Here is a 23,128-nt window from a genome sequence, read left to right on the forward strand (position 1 = left end):
TCAAGGCCTATTTGTAAATATCCTTATCTGTGAATTTTTTTAAAATAAAACATAACCCTTTTTTATTCAATTTGTAAGTAGCCCCTTTATATGGGACCCTTTCGTATGTAAAAAATGTGTAAAATTGGTATTTTTAAAATCCCTTATGTTGAACCCACGTGATACACATATTTACAACTGGACTCCTGGAAGTCCAATATAGAGACATATCACCAAGTCCCCAATTTGATATTGGACAAGATTATGAATAAACTTTCTTTATTATTGGATTGACATTCTGTCAATCCAATTAAATGAATTAGATAAGCTATAAATTGTGGACATAATCATCTGTTGGGTGATTGCAAGAGCCCAACGTTAGCCACATTATGCTCTCAAATAGGAAATTGGGCTCACAATGAGTAGGTGAGAAAAGAATCAGTCTTTTGGAGGTTTGGTCTACAAAAACAATCTTGAATCCTCTTTGTTATAACCATTGCCTGCCATCAATGAATGCCAAACTCATGAAGGGCTTGGCTTGCTTGCTTGTGAGTTGCATGGACCACATCACACGGCCATCTCTATCTGCCCCAGGGCCAAAGCAACGGTATTCACCATAGAAAACTTTGCTGCAAAGCAAACATTTCAAGCCAAAAGGTTATTAGGATACTCTTTGTTTAGTGCTAATTGCAACGTTTTGTACCTAAAATGAGATGGATTGAATAATTAAGATACGCATTATGTTCTATACGAGTGCTTAAGAATGCTTTCGTGACAAAGAGCTATGACTGCTCTTAGAAGGCTATTGGAGGTGAGGCTAGCCAAACTCCTTCACTAACCAGCTAGAGAGTGTAATCACGAGATGATTAGTTGAAAGCCATGTCCAGGAAGATGAAATGAAAGAAATATGATGGACGATGTAGACTATCGAATAGTGAACAACGACAGTGGTTCGTAATATGTAGCACTAATGGGTTTGGACAATGATCCCATCTTATAGTGTAGCTTATAAGTCGGGCTTCATGGATATAGAAATTAACGCATCGGCCCCGATGCATAGTTAAGCGTAGCAGGTCGCCTCGGGGGGGGGGGGGCGCGCGGCGCGTACCAACTCTCGTGAAGCTGCTGCCCTGGGCCATCCCGAGTGGATTATTACCTCTTGATAGTGTGGATGGTTGTGCTACTAAGGTAGGAAATTTTACCCTTGGTTGGCCTTGATGTCCCAGTCGTTCCATCCTTCGGGTCTGATGATGTCGTCGAAGTAGGTTAAGGCGTAGACCACACGAGAGTAAGGACCCCAGGCTCTTCCCAGGTAGATCGAGCCAGATCCCGTCACCACACAGTACACGAAAGAGTAGCCAGTATTCTCACCCGGGAACATCCGCTTCTGGGCAGAGATGGAGCCCCAGGGGGCGGCAATGGACTGAATGTGGCATTTCTGCAGGAGCATTCGACAAAGACCAGACACAATATCCAAAAATGGTTATTATATCGACCCAATTATACTGCGCGAACAATACATGCGTGCGACGTGCTAATTTCGACATAATTGAATCGATCATGTGACGCTTGCGTGTACTACTTAGAACGTGTAATTAACCCAGATCATGAAAGAGCTTACTTCATGTGTTACAATAAGTTTTAGACAGATTCCCACTATAATTCCCATATTAACTATTGGCCCCCCGCCAACCCCTACCCCCAACCATACCTAACTAGGTCTAGAGTGCTTCCTAAAGATGCTCAATGAATACTAAAGAGAAAATAAAGGGAAAAGAAGAGTATCGTCCAGACGGGTACATGCAATAATATTGTCTTAGTACCTACCACGAACAGAGAGCGGGCATTTCCAAAGATGAAGTCGATTGAACCTTCGAGGTAGCACTTGTAGTAATAATGGCGCCCAGCTCTGTCGTAGAGGGTGTCCTGAGCGCCATAGAAGTTGCACTTGTAGAATGCCACTTTGTCACCCTGGACGCGCAATGCCACCGCCTGCTTCCCTACTTCTCCGTTCTTGGGAGCAGGTGCAGTGTTCTGCAAATGACAGAATTTGAGGTGATCACCATAACTAATCTAGTTACAATACAATGATCACCTGTACCATCTATATACTCTTTCAAACAGCTCTATATTATCTTCTCGCAAAGCTTTATTGCTTGCATTGTTTCGAGATGTAACCTGAATTATCTGGTAGATTCTTGTGCATTACGGGAGTGTCGAGAGAGAGAGAGTTTGCTTAGCCTCTAAGATTATTGCATGTAGATCCATCCATGGACCTATATAACTAGGGTTAAAGTTAATAGATAGCTTGGTTCCTATATCTAGCTTATATTGCACTCCAATTATAATGTCTTTAATGGAATGGAAGGAATTACTTATGATATGTTGATATAATACCTTGAAGGAGATGTCAAGTGCGATGAAGTTGTTTGACTCAATTGCAACTGAAGCACTACCGTACGTGCTAAGGGGCTTCCCATCCTTTCCTTTGGTAGAAGCTGTGTCGCCCCATTGAATGTAGGTGAGAGCAGCACTTTCTCCCTTGAGTGTAATGAAGGGCTTGCTCTTGGGAATCAACACCTTTTCCCTACATAAAGTATAAATATGGCTTACTCATACTAACCTATTGAATACATTGCAAGGATGATTACTAGCCCTAATTAGCAATAAGACTTTGATTTTTAAGGGCAACCCTTTAGTTTAAGATTTAGGGTTTAGTGTTTATGTGTATAATATTTTACACCTTTCTTTGAAGAGTAAAATCCTTTGAGAAGATTATGCAACCTTCAAAACCAAGGCTTAAAGATAGCAAGAAGAATTTGTGTATTTTCCACATTGGGAAACATCTCTATCCACAAATACACTTGTTTTGAAACAATCAAAATAACAATGCTTACAAAACACTTTCACCCAGTCAATCAAAACAAGAGTAAGGTTCTAAAATAACCTACTTTTCTATCAAAAGAATACCTAACATGCCAATTTATAACTTGTCCACTTTATGTCATCTTCAAGACAAAACCAAATTAGAACTAATATTTATGAATTGATCTAACTAATAGAAGTGTAGACTTACGTATGCCATACTATGTGAGCTTTGGCTATAAGGTACTACTGTACAACTTTGTGACCTCCTATAAGTGAGACACCTCATATCTTGCTTGTTACAATGGGAATCTTGTATAATGGGTACAAATTCATAGGCATGACAATGGAATTGTTGTCCATTATTCCCATAGATGCAATTAGATTTCACAAGGAGCGGCTCATACTTGGTTTGTTGCGTGAGCAAGGCATTAGGTGTGTGCTAAAATGCCTTTGATCCCTATTCCCCCACTACGACACCAAGGAAACTACAAGGCCAATGTCACCCTTTTGCAAAAGCTTGAGTAAATGATACTATGTGAGATCAACAAAGTTTTCATGGAATAAATTATTTACTTTAATGTGATTTAAAAATAGACTTTCAAAAAATACCAATAGTTGTTTATGGTCTTCATGGCTTGAATTTAAAGGTCTTAGTGCCCTTTAAAGGGAGGTTTATTCTTCATAGAAGTGTGGAAATGTGTATGTCCTTCGAAATAAGGATAATATCCTTAGAATAAGGATAGTTACGTACCTTCCAATCTCTTGAGAAGAAAATTGGGGTTTTAGTAGAGCCATTGAAATCCAAATTTAGGGTTAACCTTCACATTCTAGCAATGATCCCTTGAACCATGGGATGATTGTCTAAAGGTGGATGGAAGGGTAGAAATGAATGTGTCAACTATGCACCCTTCGAGTGTCTTCAAATAGAAATTGAGGCGTTAGTAGAGCCCTTCAAATTAAGATTTTAGGTTGGCCTTCAAGTCTAATAGTAATACTTTGCCCTTAGACCATGGGATGACTGTGTAAAGGTGGATGGAAGGGTAGAAATGATTATGTCCATCAAAATAAGGATAGACTTAGAAGAAGGATAGTTATGTACCCATCCAATCTCTTCCTCAAGGAATTGAAAAAGGAATGGGGTTGCACTAGAGCCCTTCAAATTAAGATTTTAAGGTTAGCCTTCAGAGTATATGGCCCTTCAAATTAAGGTTACCAAGGTTAGCCTTCAGAGTGTATAGCGCTGATCGTTTGCCTGTCTAAAGGCGGATGGATAATGAGACTCGACTCACCTATAGATACCCTTCTTGACGTAGATGACGACTCGCTTCTCGTTGCCCTCAGGGACTTTGTTGATGGCGGCTTGGACGGTGGTGACGTCGCCGGATCCGTCCTTGGCGACGACGATCATGGAGGAGCTGGTGCCTTCACTCTTGGAGGCAGCGGCACCTGGGTATGTGATCTTCTTGAGGAGGGACTTGGCCTTGTTGCCGGCCGTCTTCTTGAGGAAGCGCCCCTTCGACTTGTACTTCGCCCACCTCGCTACCAGCTCGTCGTTGTACAGCGGAGACCGCGCCGGCATCCGGTCGTCGTCGTCCTCGTCTTCGTCCGCGTCCGGGTGGCACGTGTCACCTATCTGCTGCACCCATGCGGCGAACTCCAGCGGCAAAGGCACGGCCAGTGCCACGCCGCCACCTGGCAGCCGCCCGCCTATACTTACCATATCATCCAGCCTGCTGCCGGCTAGCATCACCAGCGCCAGCGTCGCCAGCAGCTGGCTTGTAACAGAAAGCAGGGCCGCCTTCACCATCTTTTTAAAAGACCCGTGATACTGTCCTGATGGGAATCTTCACAAAGGAGGTCGCCGTGGCCAGGCCCAGGCCTAGCCTCAAGGAAAAAAAATACTCTCAATCGAGAATTTCTTCTCTGATCTTTTCCTCTCCCGGATCGAGAGACAGAGAGACAGAGAAACGTCCTGCAGCTGCTCTAATTGAGAATTATACGAAGTCGATCCGAGCAATGCCATGTTATATATACATGATACGATATGCAGATGCAAAGGAATGCTATGGAAGACGTGACAGTCCACGATGCCGCATATCAGCAATATAATTTGCTCACGACCTCTCCACTAATACCCTCAGCTGGCATCTTACACATCCCTTTGGTGTACGTACCACACTATATCGTCCTTTTTGGCAAGGTAAGGTACTAAGGTACCTCCTTCGGTGTACTTGTACATTACCAGAAAAGTCTACAAAAAGTAGCCTTACTTTTTGAATCAACGCTCTGCGACACAAAGCCTACTTAATTTGGACAAGAAATATCTTGTCTCCCAACTAACTCACAAGAAATATGATATCTTCTAAATAGCTATTCTCTTTTATTTTTTGAATATGTTGGAAATTTGAAACATCTTGCAATAGTCATTGTTGGGTTTGAACTCAAGACAGCTAGATGGTGCCCAGCTAGCCAAGGCAATGCAAAAACGGTTCTCACTATTGCTACTACATGGTCTATGGATAATTCATTCATTGTGGTTGGCCCAATGTGTTGGGGTTAAGAAGTGGGGGGGAATTGCTAGGGGTTCTTGCCCTATCAACCTAATGTTACACTTTGTCATTTTGTGACTTGGGTATGGATGCCTACCCAAAAAATGCAATCCCAATCCTAAGCTCTTTGGGGCATTGTGTAAATAGCTACACATATCCTTCAACTTTCTCGCATGCTTTAATCACCAAGCCATAATCAAGTTGACTCATCCTAGCAAAGGTCAACCTCGACTTCTAGAGCTATGTAAAGCTCTTACTTAATGGAAAGGTCCAAGCCATCTTCTTTGAGAGGCTTATTGTCTCTAGGCTCCTCTCCAACCTCCTTATCTTCAAAAACATCAGCCGCATGTATTACTCTTCCAACAAGACCATTCCTTCTTCACAGCCTTTATCAAGTGTTCCTAGCATTCCATGTCTACCTTTGATATGAGTGCCATGGAACTCCCACTGATCTCGAAGGGGGATAATATTAATAGTATTTTGTGAAGACTAATGTCAACGAAGGTCAAAGCACAAGTGCTAGATCCATTTTATGGTGGATTATTATTTTTGGAGTGTTTCAGTGGATAATTTTTTGGGCACTTGTGTATTATTATTGTACTTTATGGATATTTGATTATCATGGATGTATTATTTTTTGAGAGTTGACGTGCATATTGTGTCTATCTTTGGCATTGTATTTGTCGCACCCATAGGTGTTGTGTGGATTGCTATGGCTGTTAGAAAACCCACAGTTAGGGTTTTAGTCATAGCAGCCAATAGACGAGGAATTAGTTCAAACCCTCTTAGAGGGAGATGGCCCACTAGGGGGGCTAACAAACCCCATGGTAGTTGCCAACATTGCGCCTTCATCAGCATGCACAGCAACCCAATATGTGATGCCAGAAAATCTGCGCCAATTTTGAGAAAAACGCAATGCTGCCCTCCATGTCGCCTAATCCTCATCTTTAATGTGCCACACTGAAGTGCCCTGAGCTAGGGAGAAGATCTCCAGAAGGAATCAAGAGCTGAAATGCTCTCCTTTGCTCTCCCCAAGTCCTCCAATAGAGGTGGGTCAAGCTAGCTATGGTGGAAAGGAAAGTAAATGAGAGGGCAAATGTACTTTTTGTGCACTTAGGTGTGTAAAGAGACTGAGGGAAGCTGAAGGATTAGAGATGGCTCTGATACCATGTGGAAAATTAGAGTGGAAGCATGAGAGTGTTCACAAGAGGGAGAGAGAGAGCTCAAGTACAAGAAGAAGCTCTTGCTTACTAAGTGAGTTGTTCACAGGTACAACTGGTACACTCTCCTCTACTATGAGAGTGACCTTTAGGCAGTTTATATAGTCTCTGAAGAAGTTAGGGTTCAGGTTTCCCCCTGCTCCCCTATCCTCCAATTCATTTACACCTAGCTATACTTATCCCCTCCACTATAAGGAGAGGTCACATGCTTACATTCTCAACAATAGCTACTATATTTGTCTAAGCTAAATGAATCTAGGGGAACCCTTTGGTAGATGGATGCTCCATAATGTGTGAAAGAACTCATTTTTATAGTTTAGATAATACTTTTTCACACAAAATTGTCACTATATCTCTCTAAGTTTAGTGAATCTAGGGAAACCCTTTGGTAGGTGGATGCTCCATAATGTGAAATAACTCTTTCCATACTTCATATCAAGATAACAATTGTAGCTCTAATTACTTAGCTCCTAGAGATAGGTAGATGTAGTCAGGATTTTGCAAATAGGTGTCCGACTAACTTTATGGCTATATAAAATATTTGAGAGATCTAATATCAACAATCATAATAGTCAAGATATAGTACATATATGGAAAAATATTTGATATTTTTATTGATTTAAAAGTTAACAACTAGAATAAGATATATTTGCTATGCAAAAGTTCTTGTAGCTAAAGTAGTAAGAAATAAATCTCATGTGAACAAAGAATTGTATACTAACTAGCAATGACTTGTTTGCTCTCTTGTATGCTAATTAGTTATACATGTGAGAGCTAAACCAAAGAGTATTTACATATTTGAGATTGTGTAAACTTGTACACTTTAACACCTTCCATCAAGTTCAACAGTATCTCTAAATACAATTGATTCTCCTATTTTATTGCATAGTAATATATTTCTATATGCTAGTTAATAGTGCTATTTCGCATTGTAACACTGTATTAGAGAATTTGAAAATTTTCCAAGTTTCAATTTCAAAAACACCATGTGGGGTACCTCCTCAACCTTGTTTTCCCAGTAATCTAGAGATTCCGTCCCCCAAGCCATTGGATTCTTCTCCCTTTCGGTGAGCCATCAGTCGCCAAGCCTTCTTCCCATGGCGATTACTTCCGTTACTACTTCAATGGATAGCAATTTGATCAGGGCTGGTGGGTATTGGAAGGTGAAATCAAAGGGCTACCAGCGATTCTCCCACTCCTCCCAAACTAATAGCTCTGTGTTCCAATTCGTGGGTGAGTAGTCTTTCTTTGGTGGGATGGGAGTCTTGGGGATTGCAAGTAGTTGTGTTTTTGCCCTTTTGCATGCTTGGTCAAGCATTCTAGCCATCTTCTTTTTAGCCTCTGCTTTCCTTTTTGCCTTGGCATCTCTTGAAGGGGTTCTAGTTGTGGTGAGGGAGGTGGTGGAATCCACTTCTCATCTCATTGTGACCCATCATGGCTTGACCCTACACTGCTTATTGTGGTTATTCTTAGACTTGGAGTCCCAATGTGTCAACCTCTTGCGGGCTCAAGCCTGCTCTTAACAGATTTTCTCTTCCCTGATCTTGTTAAGTCAGATTGAGGTTTGTGTCTTGGACTTGGAAGCATAGCCCTTGTTTTATCACCTTATGAGCTATTTCTAGTTTTCTTTTAAGCGCATCAACTGCCTTCTCCTCTTGAGAGAGTGTGACGTCTAAGATTGTGATGAGGAAGGCATGTTTTTGGCCCTCTAGACTAGCCTGAGTGGCATCTGCCTTGCTTTCTACTAGTATTCTGCTTCCTTCTATAAGGGCCAAACGACTCACTAGGTCGTTCACTTTCTTCTCGCGTTTAGACTCCCATTAATCTGCCTTCTTTTTCATTTCTTCCAAGCCCTCTCTTTGCCTTTGTGATAGGGCCATTATCGTTTGCTCTCCTGCCCCTTCCATTTCTGTGCAATTTCTTCTTTTTCCCTTATTAGGCGTTGGATCTCTCTTTCCAATCTTGCTTGTTCCTCTCTTTCCCTTTGCACTCTATACTCTACTTCTTCCCTCTCTCTTTGTCGTTCATCTTGTTCTTACACTCTCTCTATCTATAGTGCGATGAGCTCTTTCATATCCTCCTAGACTTTTCTCATCTGTGTTTCGTGCTTTCTTTGCATTCCAACCACCTCATGGTTCTCTTCTTCTAGCCTTTTTCACCATTGTTCCTTCTCATCTTCCTTGGCTCTGTCAAGATTGTGGGAGAGAAGGAAGGAGTCTCACTTGTAACTTTCTTGCTTTCATAATGGGGGAATACACACAAAGGTGGAGGCTGAAAACAGTTTTCCTCTTCTTAGTTGTGTAAGCCAAAAAGAAGTCACATACAAAGAAATAGAAGAACCCTATATACGGGTCTCAAACCAAAGACAACTAACTAAGGTGGCATACTAATTGAGCCACAAACTAGAGTAGATAAGAATAGCTATCATCTAGCTATTATTCATGGGCGGTGTACCAACCGCATCTACAACTGACAAGTCGGTGACATAAATGCACAACGGTCACCCTGGCATATCACGAGTGGAGCTCGATATCTCAACACTCCCCCTCGAGCTCAATCCCAATTCATGCACACCAAGCAGGTCTCTGAACTTGTGCAGCTTCTCTGCACCCAATGCCTTCGTAAATATGTCAGCTACCTGATCCTCTGTGCTGACATAAACTAGATCAATAAGACCTAGTAAAACCCTCTCCCGCACATAGTGATAATGCACCTCAATGTGCTTTGTTCTAGCATGATAGACTGGGTTATTTGCCAAGTGTATACTACTCATGTTGTCACAATAAATGACAACTGGCCCATCTGTAGGCTGATGCATATCATAAAGTAGCTTATGCAACCAAGCTACCTCACATGCAGCCATTGCTGCGCCCCTGTACTCAGCCTCTGTGCTCGACAAGGCAACTGTAGGCTGTTTCTTGCTGCTCTAAGTGACTGCAGCACTCCCAAAAGAGAACACATATCCACTAGTAGATCGTCTATCAGAAATACTACTAGCCCAATCAGCATCAGTGTATCCATGCAACTGTATCTAAACCCCAGTCTCATAAAGTAGTCCATACTGCAATGTGGACTTCACATACCTGAGTATGCATCTAGCCGCATCCAAATGCGATTTCCTTGGAGCCTGTATAAACTGACTTACCAATCCAACAGCATAGCTCAAATCTGGCCTGGTAATAGTCATATAAATCAAACTTCCTACTATGCGTCTGTACATAGTAGGGTCTTCCAGAAGCTCACCTGCATCTGCGCTCAGCTTCACATTCTGCTCCAAAGGAACTGAAATAGGCTTACAGCCTGTCATCCCATATTTGGACAGCATGTCCAATCCATACTGCCTCTGCAAGAGCTGTATCCCACTTGGTGATCTAATCACCTCAATGCCCAAGAAATAACGCAGCTCTCCCAAATCCTTCATCTCAAACTTCTGCTTCAATAGCATTTTCACATGAAGGATATCTTCATCACTGTCACCTGTCATAATCAAATCATCAACATAAATGACAAGTAGCATAATACATTTCTCTGTTTTTTTCACATAAAGTGAGAAGTCTGCCTTGGAAATTTGAAAGCCAATAGTGACAAGATATTGTCCTATCTTGTCAGACCATGCTCTAGGTGCTTGCTTCAAGCCATACAATGCTTTCTTCAACCTGCAAACAAACTCAGGATGAACAGCATGCACATAACCTGGTGGCTGCTCCATATAGACCTCTTCTTGCAAATCACCATGCAAGAAGGCATTCTTTACATCCATCTGATGTAAAGACCATTCCTTTGATGCAGCCACAGCAATGACTGCTCTTACAATTGCCATCCTTGCAACTGGACTGAATGTTTCTTCATAATCAATGCCATATGTTTGTGCATACCCCTTGACTACTAATCTTGCCTTGTATCTGTTCACAGAACCATCTGCATTGTGCTTCACCTTATAAACCCACTTACAGCCAATTGCATTCTTACCTTTAGGCAAAGGTACCAATTCCCATGTAGCATTTTCTTCCAAGGCATCCATTTCTTCATCCATGGCTTTCTCCCATTTTTCTTTTCCCATGGCTTGCTCAAAAGAAGTGGGTTCTAGTTCATGTATCACTTTAACCATATATGCATAGTGAATGGCTGTAAATCCATCATATTTCAGCCTATCCACAGGATAGCTCTGGTAGACCTGTGCAAAGTAGGTTCACTCCCAGGTTCTCTCAAAACATCCCTGATCTTCCTTACTCCAGGTGTAACAATAGAAGGAATACCCAACTCATCATCAATGCTCTGTTTAGAGCCACTGGATTCACCATCCACATAAGAGTGACCTGCATTCACATCAAACATGGGCTGATCTACCTTCTCTTTTTCTTTTCGTGATACCTGCATACCACTATCTGCATTGCTTTGAGAAGATTCTTCTGATCTCAATCTGCCTGTCCATGGCGAAGAATGTGAACCACTGCTAGAGGACGCTCCAAGTCCACTAATATCTTGTGACTGCTGCTATGAATTCTGTGCAGCATTACCATTTTGTGCATCTACATTATCAATCACATTTACTGGTTTGTACCAACTACTCATCTCATCAAAAACAACATCTCTGCTCACTGTAAACTTACGAGTAGAAGGGTTAGAGCACCTATACCCTTTTTGCTGCTGCAGAGAATAACCAATAAAGATGCACTTCTCAGCTTTTGGATCCAACTTGGATCTCAACTCATCTGGCACATGAACATAAGCAATGCAACCAAAAATTTTCAAATGAGAAATATCTGGTTTCCTACCAGTATACCTCTCCTCTGGAGTCATCCCATGTATTGCTGCAGTGGGAGTCCTATTCATTATGTAGACTGTTGTAGCAACTGCTTCAGCCCAGTAAAAATCTGGCAAGTCTTTTTCGTTGAGCATGGCACGAGATACCTCTCCAATATGCCTGTTTTTCCTTTCTGCAATTCCATTTTGTTGTGGGGTATGACTGTATGAATATTGTTGCTTTATGCCATGCTCCTGCAGGAACCTTGTAAACTCATTTGAGAGGTACTCTTCCCCTCCATCTGACCTTAGGCATTTTATTTGCAGGCCTGTTTCTTTTTCAACCATAGCTTTAAGAGTTTTGAAATGCCCAAACACTTCACTTTTCTTTTTCATAAAATACACCCAAACTTTTCTGCTATAGTAATCAATAAAAGTGACAAAATAATGACAGCCTCCAAGAGATGCAGCTTTAGTAGTCTACACATCAGAGTGGATTAATTCCAATGGCTTCTTACTCTCTTGAACATGTCTAGGAAATGGTTTCCTTGCCTGTTTTCCAAATTGACAGGCTTCACATACCTTATGCATTTCTGCAACCTTGAATTTAGGCAATCCTACAACAATATTTTGGGTCTGCATTGATTTAAGTCGCTGTACATTAACATGACCAATGCGTTTATGCCAGATATCAATATCTACAACTACACCGGTCCCATGTGCAAACATTGCTGCACTCAATTCAGGCATGTCTGCATCCAATGTAAACATTCTGCCCTTCTTCTTTCCTTTTGCTATCAAGCGACCTTTATTTTTCATATCCTCAATAAAGCATCCATGAGGATTAAATCTGACCTACAAGCCCTGCTCAACCATTTGGCCAACAAAAACCAGATTCTTGGTGATATTCGGGACATGAAATACATCGGACAGGTATTTCTTTTTCCCATCCTGCATAGACAAATGAATTTTTCCAATCTGCATAATAGGATGTGCAGTATCATCACCAGTCTCCACAAATCCTGGTTTTTCCATTTTCCTTGCATCCTCCATCCATTCTGCATGACCTGTCATGTGGTTTGATGCACTCGAGTCAACATACCACACATCGTTGCTTTCTTCTACACTTGTCACAGAATTGTTCATGTGCTGCACCATAAACAAATGCTCATTTCTGTCATCACCCTGTCTACTAGAAGATGCATAATTTCCTTGTTGCAATTTTCCATTCATGATGTCATTCTGCTTTTTATCGCAGTCTTTAGCCATATGACCCATTTTACCACAGTAGTAGCATTCAACATTACTGTTTGCATTTTGGCCTCTTTGCCATCCACCACGACCTCTTTGGCTCCCCCTGCCTCTAGAGTTACCACGTCCTCCTCCATAGGACTGGTTTTCTTGAGTTTGCTGCATATTCTGATTTCTACCACGGCCTCTAAATAGGCCTCCTCTACCTCTGCCTCTACCTCTTCCAGCATTTGAGTAGAAGACATCTTCTTTTGAAGTTCCTCCTGAAGAAGATGCACCACCATTTCTCTGCTCCTCAGAAATTAGAAGAGCAATCAACTCCTCAAAATCAGGAAATCTTTCACGAACTGAAATGGATGTCCGAAACTGTGCATAATCCTTTCCTAGACCATTCAAGGTCACAGAAACTACCCAATGGAAGCAAGTGCATCTGCAATCTTCTTCACCTTCATGTGGTAGTCATTAATGCTCATATTTTCTCTTTGCATATTATGCAACTCTTGCTTGAGCTGCATTTTCCTGGCTTGCGTATTTGTACTATACATTTTTGACAAAGTATCCCATGCCTCCTTTGGCGTACTTGCATCTTGAATATGCACAATCATAGAGTCTGAAATGCTGATAGACAGCTAGTACATAACTTTCCTGGCTCTCTCATGCCATGCTTGAAATGCCTACATTTGCTGTTGATTGGGAACATCAGGAAGAACTGGTTCTTCTTCATTTCCTGCAACAAATTCCCAAGATCCTTTTCCCATAAGGAAATTCGTCATTCTAAACTTCCATGCTTGGAGGTTGTTCTTGTCAAGATTTTCAGTGACAATCTATGAAAGAACAACTTTCCGCAAATAAAAAAAACAGGGTCGCCTAGGGCTAAAGCCCTCACCCGCAACATATACTGCCCTCTTGCTTCACTGCGAAGGGCGTCTCAACATGAGACAATGCACTCTTGCAATTTCCGGTTGTGCTGCCTACCGAGATTTGCTCCCAAAACAGAAAATGAAAGCAACACTGCTCCTCTTACCAGAACATCGCGAGCTTGGCTTGCTTTCTTGAGCTCCTTACCACGAACAAGGCTCTGATACCATGTCAAGATTGTGGGAGAGAAGGAAGGAGTCTCACTTGTAGCTTTCTTGCTTGCACAATGGGGGAATACACACAAAGGTGGAGGCTGAAAACAGTTTTCCTCTTCTTAGTTGTGTAAGCCAAAAAGAAGTCACATACAAAGAAATAGAAGAACCCTATATATGGGTCTCAAACCAAAGGCAACTAACTAAGGTGGCATACTAACTGAGCCACGAACTAGAGTAGATAAGGATAGCTGTCATCTAGCTATTATTCATGGGCAGTGTACCAACCGCATCTACAACTGTCAAGTCGGTGACATAAATGCACAACAGTCACCCTGGCATATCACGAGTGGAGCTCGATATCTCAATAGGCTCTTAGTTCCACTTTTGGCACCTTGATTTCTTTATGTTGCATGGCCACTTGGCATGTTTTTTCTAGTTGCAAGGAAGCTGGCATTTCTCTTTGAGTTTCTAGCTTTGTCATTGTGGCTCTCTTCTCCTCTTTTTCTCTTTCCAATTGAGCGTAAAGCTCCTTGACATGCTCGTCCTGATCAATGTACTATGGCCCCGTGGTGGTGGTGGCTTCAATTCTTTGTCACTCGGGCCCCTATTGAGATCCAGCATTCACAGTTACCAATCTTTTCATTCCTATCATTGGAGTCCCTGCACTAGAATTGGAAGTTGGGGTATGTGCTTTACGACCAAGAACTACACCCATGCCATGAGGTTGCTAGTGTCAATGGTGGTTGGGGTACCTGGCATTGCCGTAATGGTTGGGGTAGCCGAAAAGATGGTGGGTGGGATAGAGTGGAGTACGGCCTTGTCTTTTCCCTCTGGAATGGGTGGAGGTAGGTCTTTTGGTACTTGGCAACTGCTTCCCATCCTGTCCTGCCTTGGCGGGTTTATCACTGCCAACTCCTCATACTTGCATTGCTGCTCAATGGACATGTGCATGGCTTGTGCCAACTCCTCATACTTGCCAACTCCTCATACTTGCGTTACTGCTCAATGGACAGCTGCTTCCCAGCCTGTCCTGCCTTGGCGGGTTTATCGCTGCCAACTCCTCATACTTGCATTGCTACTCAATGGACATGTGCATGGCTTGTGCCAAGTCCTCTACTTCTTTTCTTCTCAACTCTTCGTCTTCTTTTTCCACCTTCCTTCGCCTTTTCTCCTCTATTCTCTTGGATTCCTCCTCTGCTCTCTTTGATTCCTCCTCTTCCTTTCTTCCTCGGCCTTCTTAGAATGCCTACAAGCCTTTTCTAAGTCTGCTTTTTCTTTTTTCTTCTCTCCTCTTCTTACTTTTCTTGTGTAGTTTTCTTCCTTATCTTCTTAGCCTCTCCACGGCTAGACTACTCTTCCTGTTCTCTTTCCTCTTCATCCTCACTCATCGTCCTTTCACTCAATTGTGCCTCTTGTTCATGGTGAGGTGGTGACTTTCTTAGTGTTTCATCAACTCCTTCTCCTTCTCCTTGCCCTTGCCCCAAGGCTTCTGTGATGATGGTAGCAAGGACCCTACTAAATCCAACAGTTGAGGCCTTTGAAGATGAATCTTTTCTTTTAGTCAAGTTGGTGGCAGGGGACTCTTCTCTTGCACGGGTTATCCTCCTGTTGTCAGAGCCTTTGCCAAGGACTTGATGGTCTTTCTCACGAAGCCATTGAGGTTCACCTCATCTAGTGATTGTGTTGCAATGCTCTCTAGCAAGGGGACATTAATGCATCTCACGATTGTGTTATACCTCTGACTAGAGAACAATGTGTGCACCATCTTGGCCTGGAGTTGGATTTCGGGATCTGGAATATCAACCAAGCTGATACCATCATCTGGTGTGGACCTTCACCTTGTCCATCCCTAGCATGGCGTATGTATCTCTCTTCAACTTTCTCTCCACTTTGTTTGCTAGGCCCAATGCTCTTACTACCAACTCTGGGGTCAATTCAATATGCACCTAACGAGTTTCTTCTCCCTCTTGCATGGTCATGGTGCCGTGGTTCCTATTAAAAATTCATAAGAACTCCATGCAATAGCCCTAATCTACCCCTTGGCCCACTGCTTCCATGTATGTCCATTGATTGCACTACTTAACAATGTGCCTCATGACCCATTCTCCGATGACTACATCTTCTAGATTGAAAACATGTCGAAATTTAAAGTGGTTGAAGGCCCTCGTCTCCATCGAGAGGCTGTATTTTGCATGTTCTTCTTTTGAGAAAGGCAACTTACCAGTCTTTTCTTGGCTTGCCATGATGGGTGTCTATCATGAAGCCATATTCACCATTAGTGCTTTTCAAAAGAATTACTCGCAGAAGGAAAGACTACATGCTTGCTGACTTGAAATGCTTAAGCACAGTAGTAGACTTTTCCTTCAAGTAGTCCATTCATTTCAAAACTTTATGACATTTTTCCTCAATTCACAATTTAATTTTTCATCTATTTTGGACATTGATTGAGGCTTTTTAGTTTTCCTTGCAAATTTCATTCACATTACCTATTTGATTTCACCTTACCCCCTCCCCCCTTGAGAATGAGAAGGATCCTTCCTAGGATTAGAGGTTCAAGGGTTAAGGGCATTTAGTGCCTATGTGCAGTGCTTCACATCCGCATGAGCCAATCATAGAAGTTTGGATTATATTCCATTTTAGTGTAGTGGTCCGTGTCGATAGGTTTAATGGCTACGTGAGTGATGTAGGTAAGTACATCCATTAGGAAGTCACCGAAATCGATTTAGCTAAGTAATGTGTAACTCCTCTTCAGTTAGAATACGATCTAAATACGGATGGGTTAGGAGGTTCTATATCTTCAGCAGTTAGAATACGATCTAAATATGCTGGGACTCATAGTTGACATTGCAATGAGCTTGCTTTTTAAATGTGCATCCTAACAGTGATTCCGTACCTACATCTTTGGTGTTTGGCAACACATAGAAGATCATTGGTATGCTTTAAGACTTGATAGAGACTGCAGCCTTACACTTTTGCAAGAGTGCATATGATCTGCCCCCATATGGGGCAAAGTTTGGCGTTGATGGGCTGCAACTACGGTCTACCAACTATGTCCAACAATTAGTGTATGAAAGAAATAGAAAAATGATCATTCTTTACCTTGGAATTCAACTTGCAAAAGTCCACATAGATTTGCAACTTTCCATTCTTCTTGGGTACTACTATGATGGGAAAAATCCATTCACTATTGGTGGCCACTGGATAGATGAACCCAACTTCAAGGAGCTTCATCAATTTTACTTCATTAGGGCTGAGTAATTTGGATTCATATGCATTTTCCTTTTCATGACATTGGGCTCTATATCGATGTGATACTAACACACCAGTGGGATCAATCCCCTTTAGGTCCTTATATGACCATGTAAGCACATCCAAGTTCTTCTTCAGTAGGTTGCACAAGACCAATAGCTCCTCTTCTAGAAGACTAGTACACCCACCTCCAAGTCACATTCACTGCCATCTATATCCATAAAAGCTAATTTCTTTTCACCTCCCACTTCACGAATGAAGGTTCTATGGATTGCTTCTGGGTATAGATTCAACACCTTCAAAGGAGTGGCCTTCTCGTCTAATGCTCCATTGGAAGTGGCTTCTTTCTTCAATGTTGGCTCACATGGCTCTTTGGGATACTAAAATGGTATCATGGTCTTTTTGGATTTTATGGGAGAGTTAATTATCTCTCGACTTGAGAACTCATCTTTTGAAGACGTATCTAGAAAGGTCACATAACAAAAACTTTATGAGTTCTTCTCAGGCTCCACAACTAGTGATTATTGGTAAGGTGCATCATCATCATCCTTTCTTAAGACATGTAAATTAGGGTAACAAAAGCCATTTCTAAAGGAAGGCTTATTTTCTTAATCCATTTCTTATAGAGATTTTTCATATGATGTGATTCATTTACCAATCCAAAGGGTACTAGAGTCATTCCATCCAATTGCATGGGATCTTTAGCTTCTGAAGCCTCTAGGACTTCATCCTTATTTCTATCCTTTTTTGATTGAATAGATTCCTCCCCCTCACTTTTATAATCTTCATCTTGAATTTTATTTTTTTCATATTTAGAATATGGCTCTCCCTCTATATGGGCCCTATAGGAGAAATATGGACTCTTTGTACTATCTTCTACTTCTGCTTTTGTATCTACTTTCGCTTCTGTCTCTAGCTCTCTAGTTGTGGCCATGTAACAGGGAGAAGAGTACAGCTTTGACAAGGACTTTGCTTCTTTTGGAAGTTGGCTTGCAATGCTCACTACTAGGGACTGTGCCTTTGTTTTCTTGGAATATATCGGTTTGACAACTTCTTCATCTGCTGATGTACCATTTGTAGCTTCGTTGAAGGAGTCTATTAAGACTTCACTAGAGGTAGATCCATTACCTTTTTGTGAGCCATATAACTTTACTACACCTTATTGGGTCCTCAGACCAATTGGTTCTTACTCTTGCTTCAAAAAGTCATGGTCTTCCTAGTAAAGTAGAGGATATGAGGTTCCATAGGAATTTGGTTTCACCACCAAATAGGCCAACCAATAGTCTCTTCATAGTGAGAGTTCTCTTCACATATGGGAGAATGCCCAAGGCTCAATTCTTTTTTTGTTTTTAATCTAATAAGCCATTGTGTAGGTTGCAATCCTAGATCCTTCATTATCACATCTGTCATTATGTTCACTAATGAGCCCTCATAAATCAATGCATCTATAATAAAACATCATTTAATCCAAACACCAATCTCTAGGGTACCAAGATCTAAGAATGTGTTAGCCACATCCACTTATTTTGCTAGCTTTAGGCTCTTATTGGACTTGGTGATAGCTGGGAGTAATCCTTAGGGCAGTCTTCTTGTCAGTATGCTTTTAAATTTCTTTTGGTGGCTAGGGGATAGCATCAACAAACTATCAAAATGTTAGGTTTAGTTTGAAGGTCTCTAGGTTTTTGACCAAGTCATATACTCTTTGATAGGATCCATGAGCTTCTCCAACTGGCTAGGGAATGGAACAATATTACTTTTCATATTTCCTCTTTCTTCTAGAAATGGAAACATCAAACAATTCTTCTATTATTGGGGATACTTCTATATCCTCTATCTCTTGGACCATTGGTCATGCTTTTGTAAATAACTATCTCTATGTCCTCTGGTGCTAAACTGCTCTATATTGTACTATTCTGTTCTATACTATTTTGTTTCTCTTTTGGAAGATTGAACTTCATAGTTTTGGCATAGGAAAAACAATCTCTTCTGGAACCATGGGTTCTCTTTTCTTGGCATGAGTTATTGCAAAAACTTCCAATTCCACCAAGTTGGAGGCAAGTTCTTGAGCCTTTTATTGATTATCAGTGGTGTTGGAGTTCATAGCAGCTAGATTGGGATAGTCTTTTATAGTGTGGCCTTCTCCCTTGCATCGATTGCATAAGGGCTTGTAGTCTATGGATCTTCTAGGGTTTGGAAATTTGGTGAGATATGTCCTCGATATGTCTCTCTTCTCTGCATCTGTAACACTCCACTTCTAATCTCTAACCACCACCAAACTATCTTTCTCTATAACTTTGAGAGAGGAACCTGCTTGGGTTGAAATTAGGACCAATTTCTCTAGGCTTTGCTTTGATACCTTGAGTTGTCATCTTGGATTCCAACAAGTTGAATCTTGCTTTCTCATCTTTCTTCCTTCTTTCATGCATCTCCTTTAAAGAGAATATATCCTTTGTGTGGTTATTTCTTTAAAAATGAACAAAAGTCTCCAAGGATAGTTGGTTTTTGGGTACATTTAGTGGCTAAATGTCTTGCACCTGATGACACTTTTTTTTACCATGCATTAGGTTGCATCACATCTCTTCCATCTTCTATAGTACTATATATGGCAGTAGTATTCACCTTCAATGTCTGTAGCTATTCTGTAATCACATCCATTAGCTCTTTCTTGATGCTTGTAATTGATTTGGATAAACAGTCCTTCAAATTTTCTTCTCTTCTAAAAGTACTCGCAATAGGGTTTTGGGAAGTGTTTTTAATCACTACATAGATTGGTTGGGTTGGTCCAAAGGGTTCTCTATCTTGATTCTGATTCAGAGCTCCCATTGAGACTGTTGGTTGTTGATTCTAGTTGGTAGAGTTCCACTACTATTAAGTTACCATTAGAGAACTGTTTGAGGCCACTATTTTTGTGATTGAACCATCATTTGAGGTAATGTTGTTTGCAACCACTGTGGCTTCAATGCACTGTATTGCGATACTATTTTCATCAGAGAGGGGAGGGGTAGGAAACAATCCCTAGGACTAGAATTGGTGGGTGTACCATTCCTAGCATGGGAGAAAGTAAGAATGCTCTTCATGAGGTCATCAATAGCCTTGCTTCAACTTCATCATACACTCTTGCACCTTCCATTGAAGCTTGCAAGTTGACTAGTCTTCTTAGCTCCACAAACTTACAAACTTCTAGTTGTAAGACTCTAAGGAAAACCCCCTTCTGGATGCCTTCATCCAAGTGACGGTTGGTTCATATCTTCAATGTGGATTCTATTCTAGAGATATATGCTTCCACTCGTTCACTAGAGGATTGACTTAGGTTCATGAACTCCTCTTGAATCCGCTCTTTAAAACGTTTACGCCTGAATTTAATGAGGAAAACCATCTTCAAGTCATTTCATGTGCCAATTGTATTTCCTACTTGTCTTTCATACCACTGAAATGCCACACCTCTAAACGTGGTAGGGAATATTTCCAACCAATGCTCAAGGGTTCTAGCATTGTTGGCTATACAGACTATCATGAACTTGGCTACATGAAGATCAATGTCTTAACTATACTCTCTCTTAAAGATTGGCAACTAGACTACATTCATTGGCCTACCATCAATATTTCTAAGAGGGATATTGTTAGGAAGGGGACCTTGATTTGCCATTGGGACTTCTGTAAAGATTGCCACAAGGATGTCAAAAAGGAGGCTTCTGTTGCTAGCTTCCTACCTTTGATTTTTACCTTCTCTCTTCTCGCATATTTCTAGATTCATTTTAGTGCTTGCCTCTTAATCACATCATTCATCAAGGAGTTAGCTTGGAGCCCCAAGAGAGACACCAAGGAAAAGGGGTTTTTACTGCAAGAAAAACTATATTGTAATATCAACAAGCTTTTGTTTCATTCTTTAGAGAATCACAACAAGGAAAAGAACAAATCTTTGTGCAGCATCATAATAGATATCTCCCACAGATTTGATAGAATCAACCATAATCTTCAGCATCTTCATAGAATCCATCAAAAATAATAATAACAAAAAAGAATACACCACTTTTGAATGGAAATAATAACATAGTATTCATCTTCATTGTCTTCATAGTTCTCTCTTATAGTCTCTCATAGATTGATACATTGTTTTGCATAGAATTGGCTATCTCTAACTCTCTCTTTCTCTCTCAATCAATAGTACATCATCTCCTTACTAAAATACTCAATAATGACTCTCAATAATACTTCTTTGTTCGTGGATGCTCCTTCCATAAGGCATGGGAGGTATAAAAGGGCATGAGAGCCACTATAGTGACTCTTCATAGCTCACTACTGTCACTTCACTTCAATCTTCTCTTCAGTCTTCAATAGTTGCTTCTTCCACTTTTCTTGAGCTCTTTGAACTTACGTTCATCCTTTCCAAAAGTTAGAAAACTTTCCCAAAGTACACTCTCATATCACAAAACACATACAGAAGCATACAGAGGATTTACAGAAGCTCTACAGAAGGTCTATAGAGGTTCAACAGCAACTAAACAACAAACATTCAGCTCAACTAAAACCAAATAAACCCATCATAAATCACTCAATAAGCTATCATACAACCTCAAAATTCATCATTAAATATCCCAACCTCACTTACTCAAACAAAACAAAGCAAAAAGGAAGAAAACAGAAGCTCAACACGCTCAAACATGATCATACAAAAGCTATCAAAACACCATCAAATCCTATCACATCAATATATCTTCACAAAAAAATATCATGACCTATCAAAATCCATCCAAACCTATCCAAATCACTCTAAAATCAATCAAAAATCACACCAAATCAATCACTCAAACCACTAAAAACAATAAAAATCAATCAAAAATTTAGTATTTTTCCTCTCTCAAGATATCCCTACACTTAAAATAGGAAGTGTCCTCACGACCTAAGGAAAAGAAGAATATAAGTTCAGTAAAGAGCTCAATGTGATCTTGTGTCTTCAACAACACTCATAAAGTCATCCAATCATGACCCCAACAAGTAACCTATATATCTGATAATACTACAATGAAAGGAAAACACCCTTTTGGATGTTATCTCTTTTTTTTTAAAAAAAATTGATAGCAACACAAACTCATATAGGATATAAGAGTTTTCTTTAAATCAGCATCATCTTCTGCTAGCTTTTAATCCTATATCTTCTTCATCAATCCAGCTTCAACTTCAGCTCCATTCAACAAAGATAAACAATATACACATATCACAATGCACACCACTTACACAAAAAAATATCTGAATGGCACCTCTTTGGAAGGAAAAATATAGATAGATGTATTCTCATCAAGCATCAAAGTTACAAAGGATAACGGATCAATGAAGATGATCCCTTTTAAAGGATTGATGATTTTTAAACCTTTCTAGGGATAAAGATTCATCCACAAAGGTTTTTGGAGGATTTTTCAAGAATTGTAAACAACTCATTCTCTCGAGTAGGATAACAAATCTACTTGACAAGCACAAAGCATGAAAATAAAGCACATCTAGCTGATGGGTATCCACATCTACATTGACATCCAAACATAACTTTGGCACTTGCTTTTTATCACTATGAGAGTGACGGTGCATAAATGCTAGATAGCATGAAAAATGGGCAGTCAGTCTCACTTATGGATACAAAGATTGAGAATGAAACTTAGCAAAATGTAAATAGTTGTGAAAGGCTTGATTTGCAATCTTTTGTTCTCTTGGAATCAGTACAGGCTAGTTAATTTGGGGTCCCGTCAAAGAATCTCCAGTACTCCAGCTTCTTCTTCTCAAGATTGTCTGATCAAAGCCTTCATATCCTGTAAAACCAACAGAAGGGGAGTCCAATTAAAAGATGAAAGAGACGGGAATGGAATAAGGGATAAAGGATCAAGAGAGGGATAAGAGAAATCATAAAAAGAATAATAATGTAAGGTAGGAGATTTTGGCAATTTAGAAGTATCAAAAAGGAAGGGAGCAAGGAAATGTGGTGGGAACATGGATAGGAAATGAGAAGATGGGGAAGGACAAGGAATAAGGGGAGAAAATACTTGATCAATGATGAAATTACATTGCGTAAAATAAGGAATATGGGGTGCATCTTTAGGTTGAAATAAAAGGGGTAAAATGACATGTAGGATATTCTAGAAAATAGATAGATAAGCATCATACGTATGAGCCATGTGTTGATAGTAGGTAAAGGATGAAACTGATGGTC

The 23,128-nt window shown here is 40.6% G+C and overlaps 1 protein-coding gene across 1 annotated transcript; it reads right to left on the reverse strand.

The window, feature by feature from the left end:
- Positions 1 to 241: 241 nt before the first annotated feature.
- Positions 242 to 4,856, reverse strand: LOC148014163 (putative pectinesterase 53). The gene is made up of 5 exons (XM_087667054.1): positions 4,137 to 4,856; positions 2,377 to 2,566; positions 1,807 to 2,013; positions 1,182 to 1,417; positions 242 to 608 (listed from the first exon to the last, which is right to left on the reverse strand). Exons 1-5 carry the CDS (start codon positions 4,652 to 4,654, stop codon positions 467 to 469), a joined length of 1,293 nt encoding a protein of 430 aa, XP_087523180.1. The 5' UTR covers positions 4,655 to 4,856; the 3' UTR covers positions 242 to 466.
- Between the last annotated feature and the right edge of the window lie 18,272 nt (positions 4,857 to 23,128).

The sequence above is a fragment of the Lygodium microphyllum genome, chromosome 25 (assembly GCF_053477565.2).
Source record: "Lygodium microphyllum isolate KBCC chromosome 25, Lygodium_microphyllum_v1.1.10, whole genome shotgun sequence".
Taxonomy (NCBI): Eukaryota; Viridiplantae; Streptophyta; class Polypodiopsida; order Schizaeales; family Lygodiaceae; genus Lygodium; species Lygodium microphyllum.

Bases quoted from the DNA above. Each gene is read 5' to 3' on its own strand.
- LOC148014163 (XM_087667054.1), bottom strand. From the start codon at position 4,654: ATGGTGAAGGCGGCCCTGCTTTCTGTTACAAGCCAGCTGCTGGCGACG. The intron at 2,567-4,136 runs GTGAGTCGAGTC...TACTTTATGTAG, and splicing joins GTCAAGAAGGGTATCTATAG to GGAAAAGGTGTTGATTCCCA. The intron at 1,418-1,806 runs GTAGGTACTAAG...ATGCTCCTGCAG, and splicing joins ATGCCCGCTCTCTGTTCGTG to AAATGCCACATTCAGTCCAT.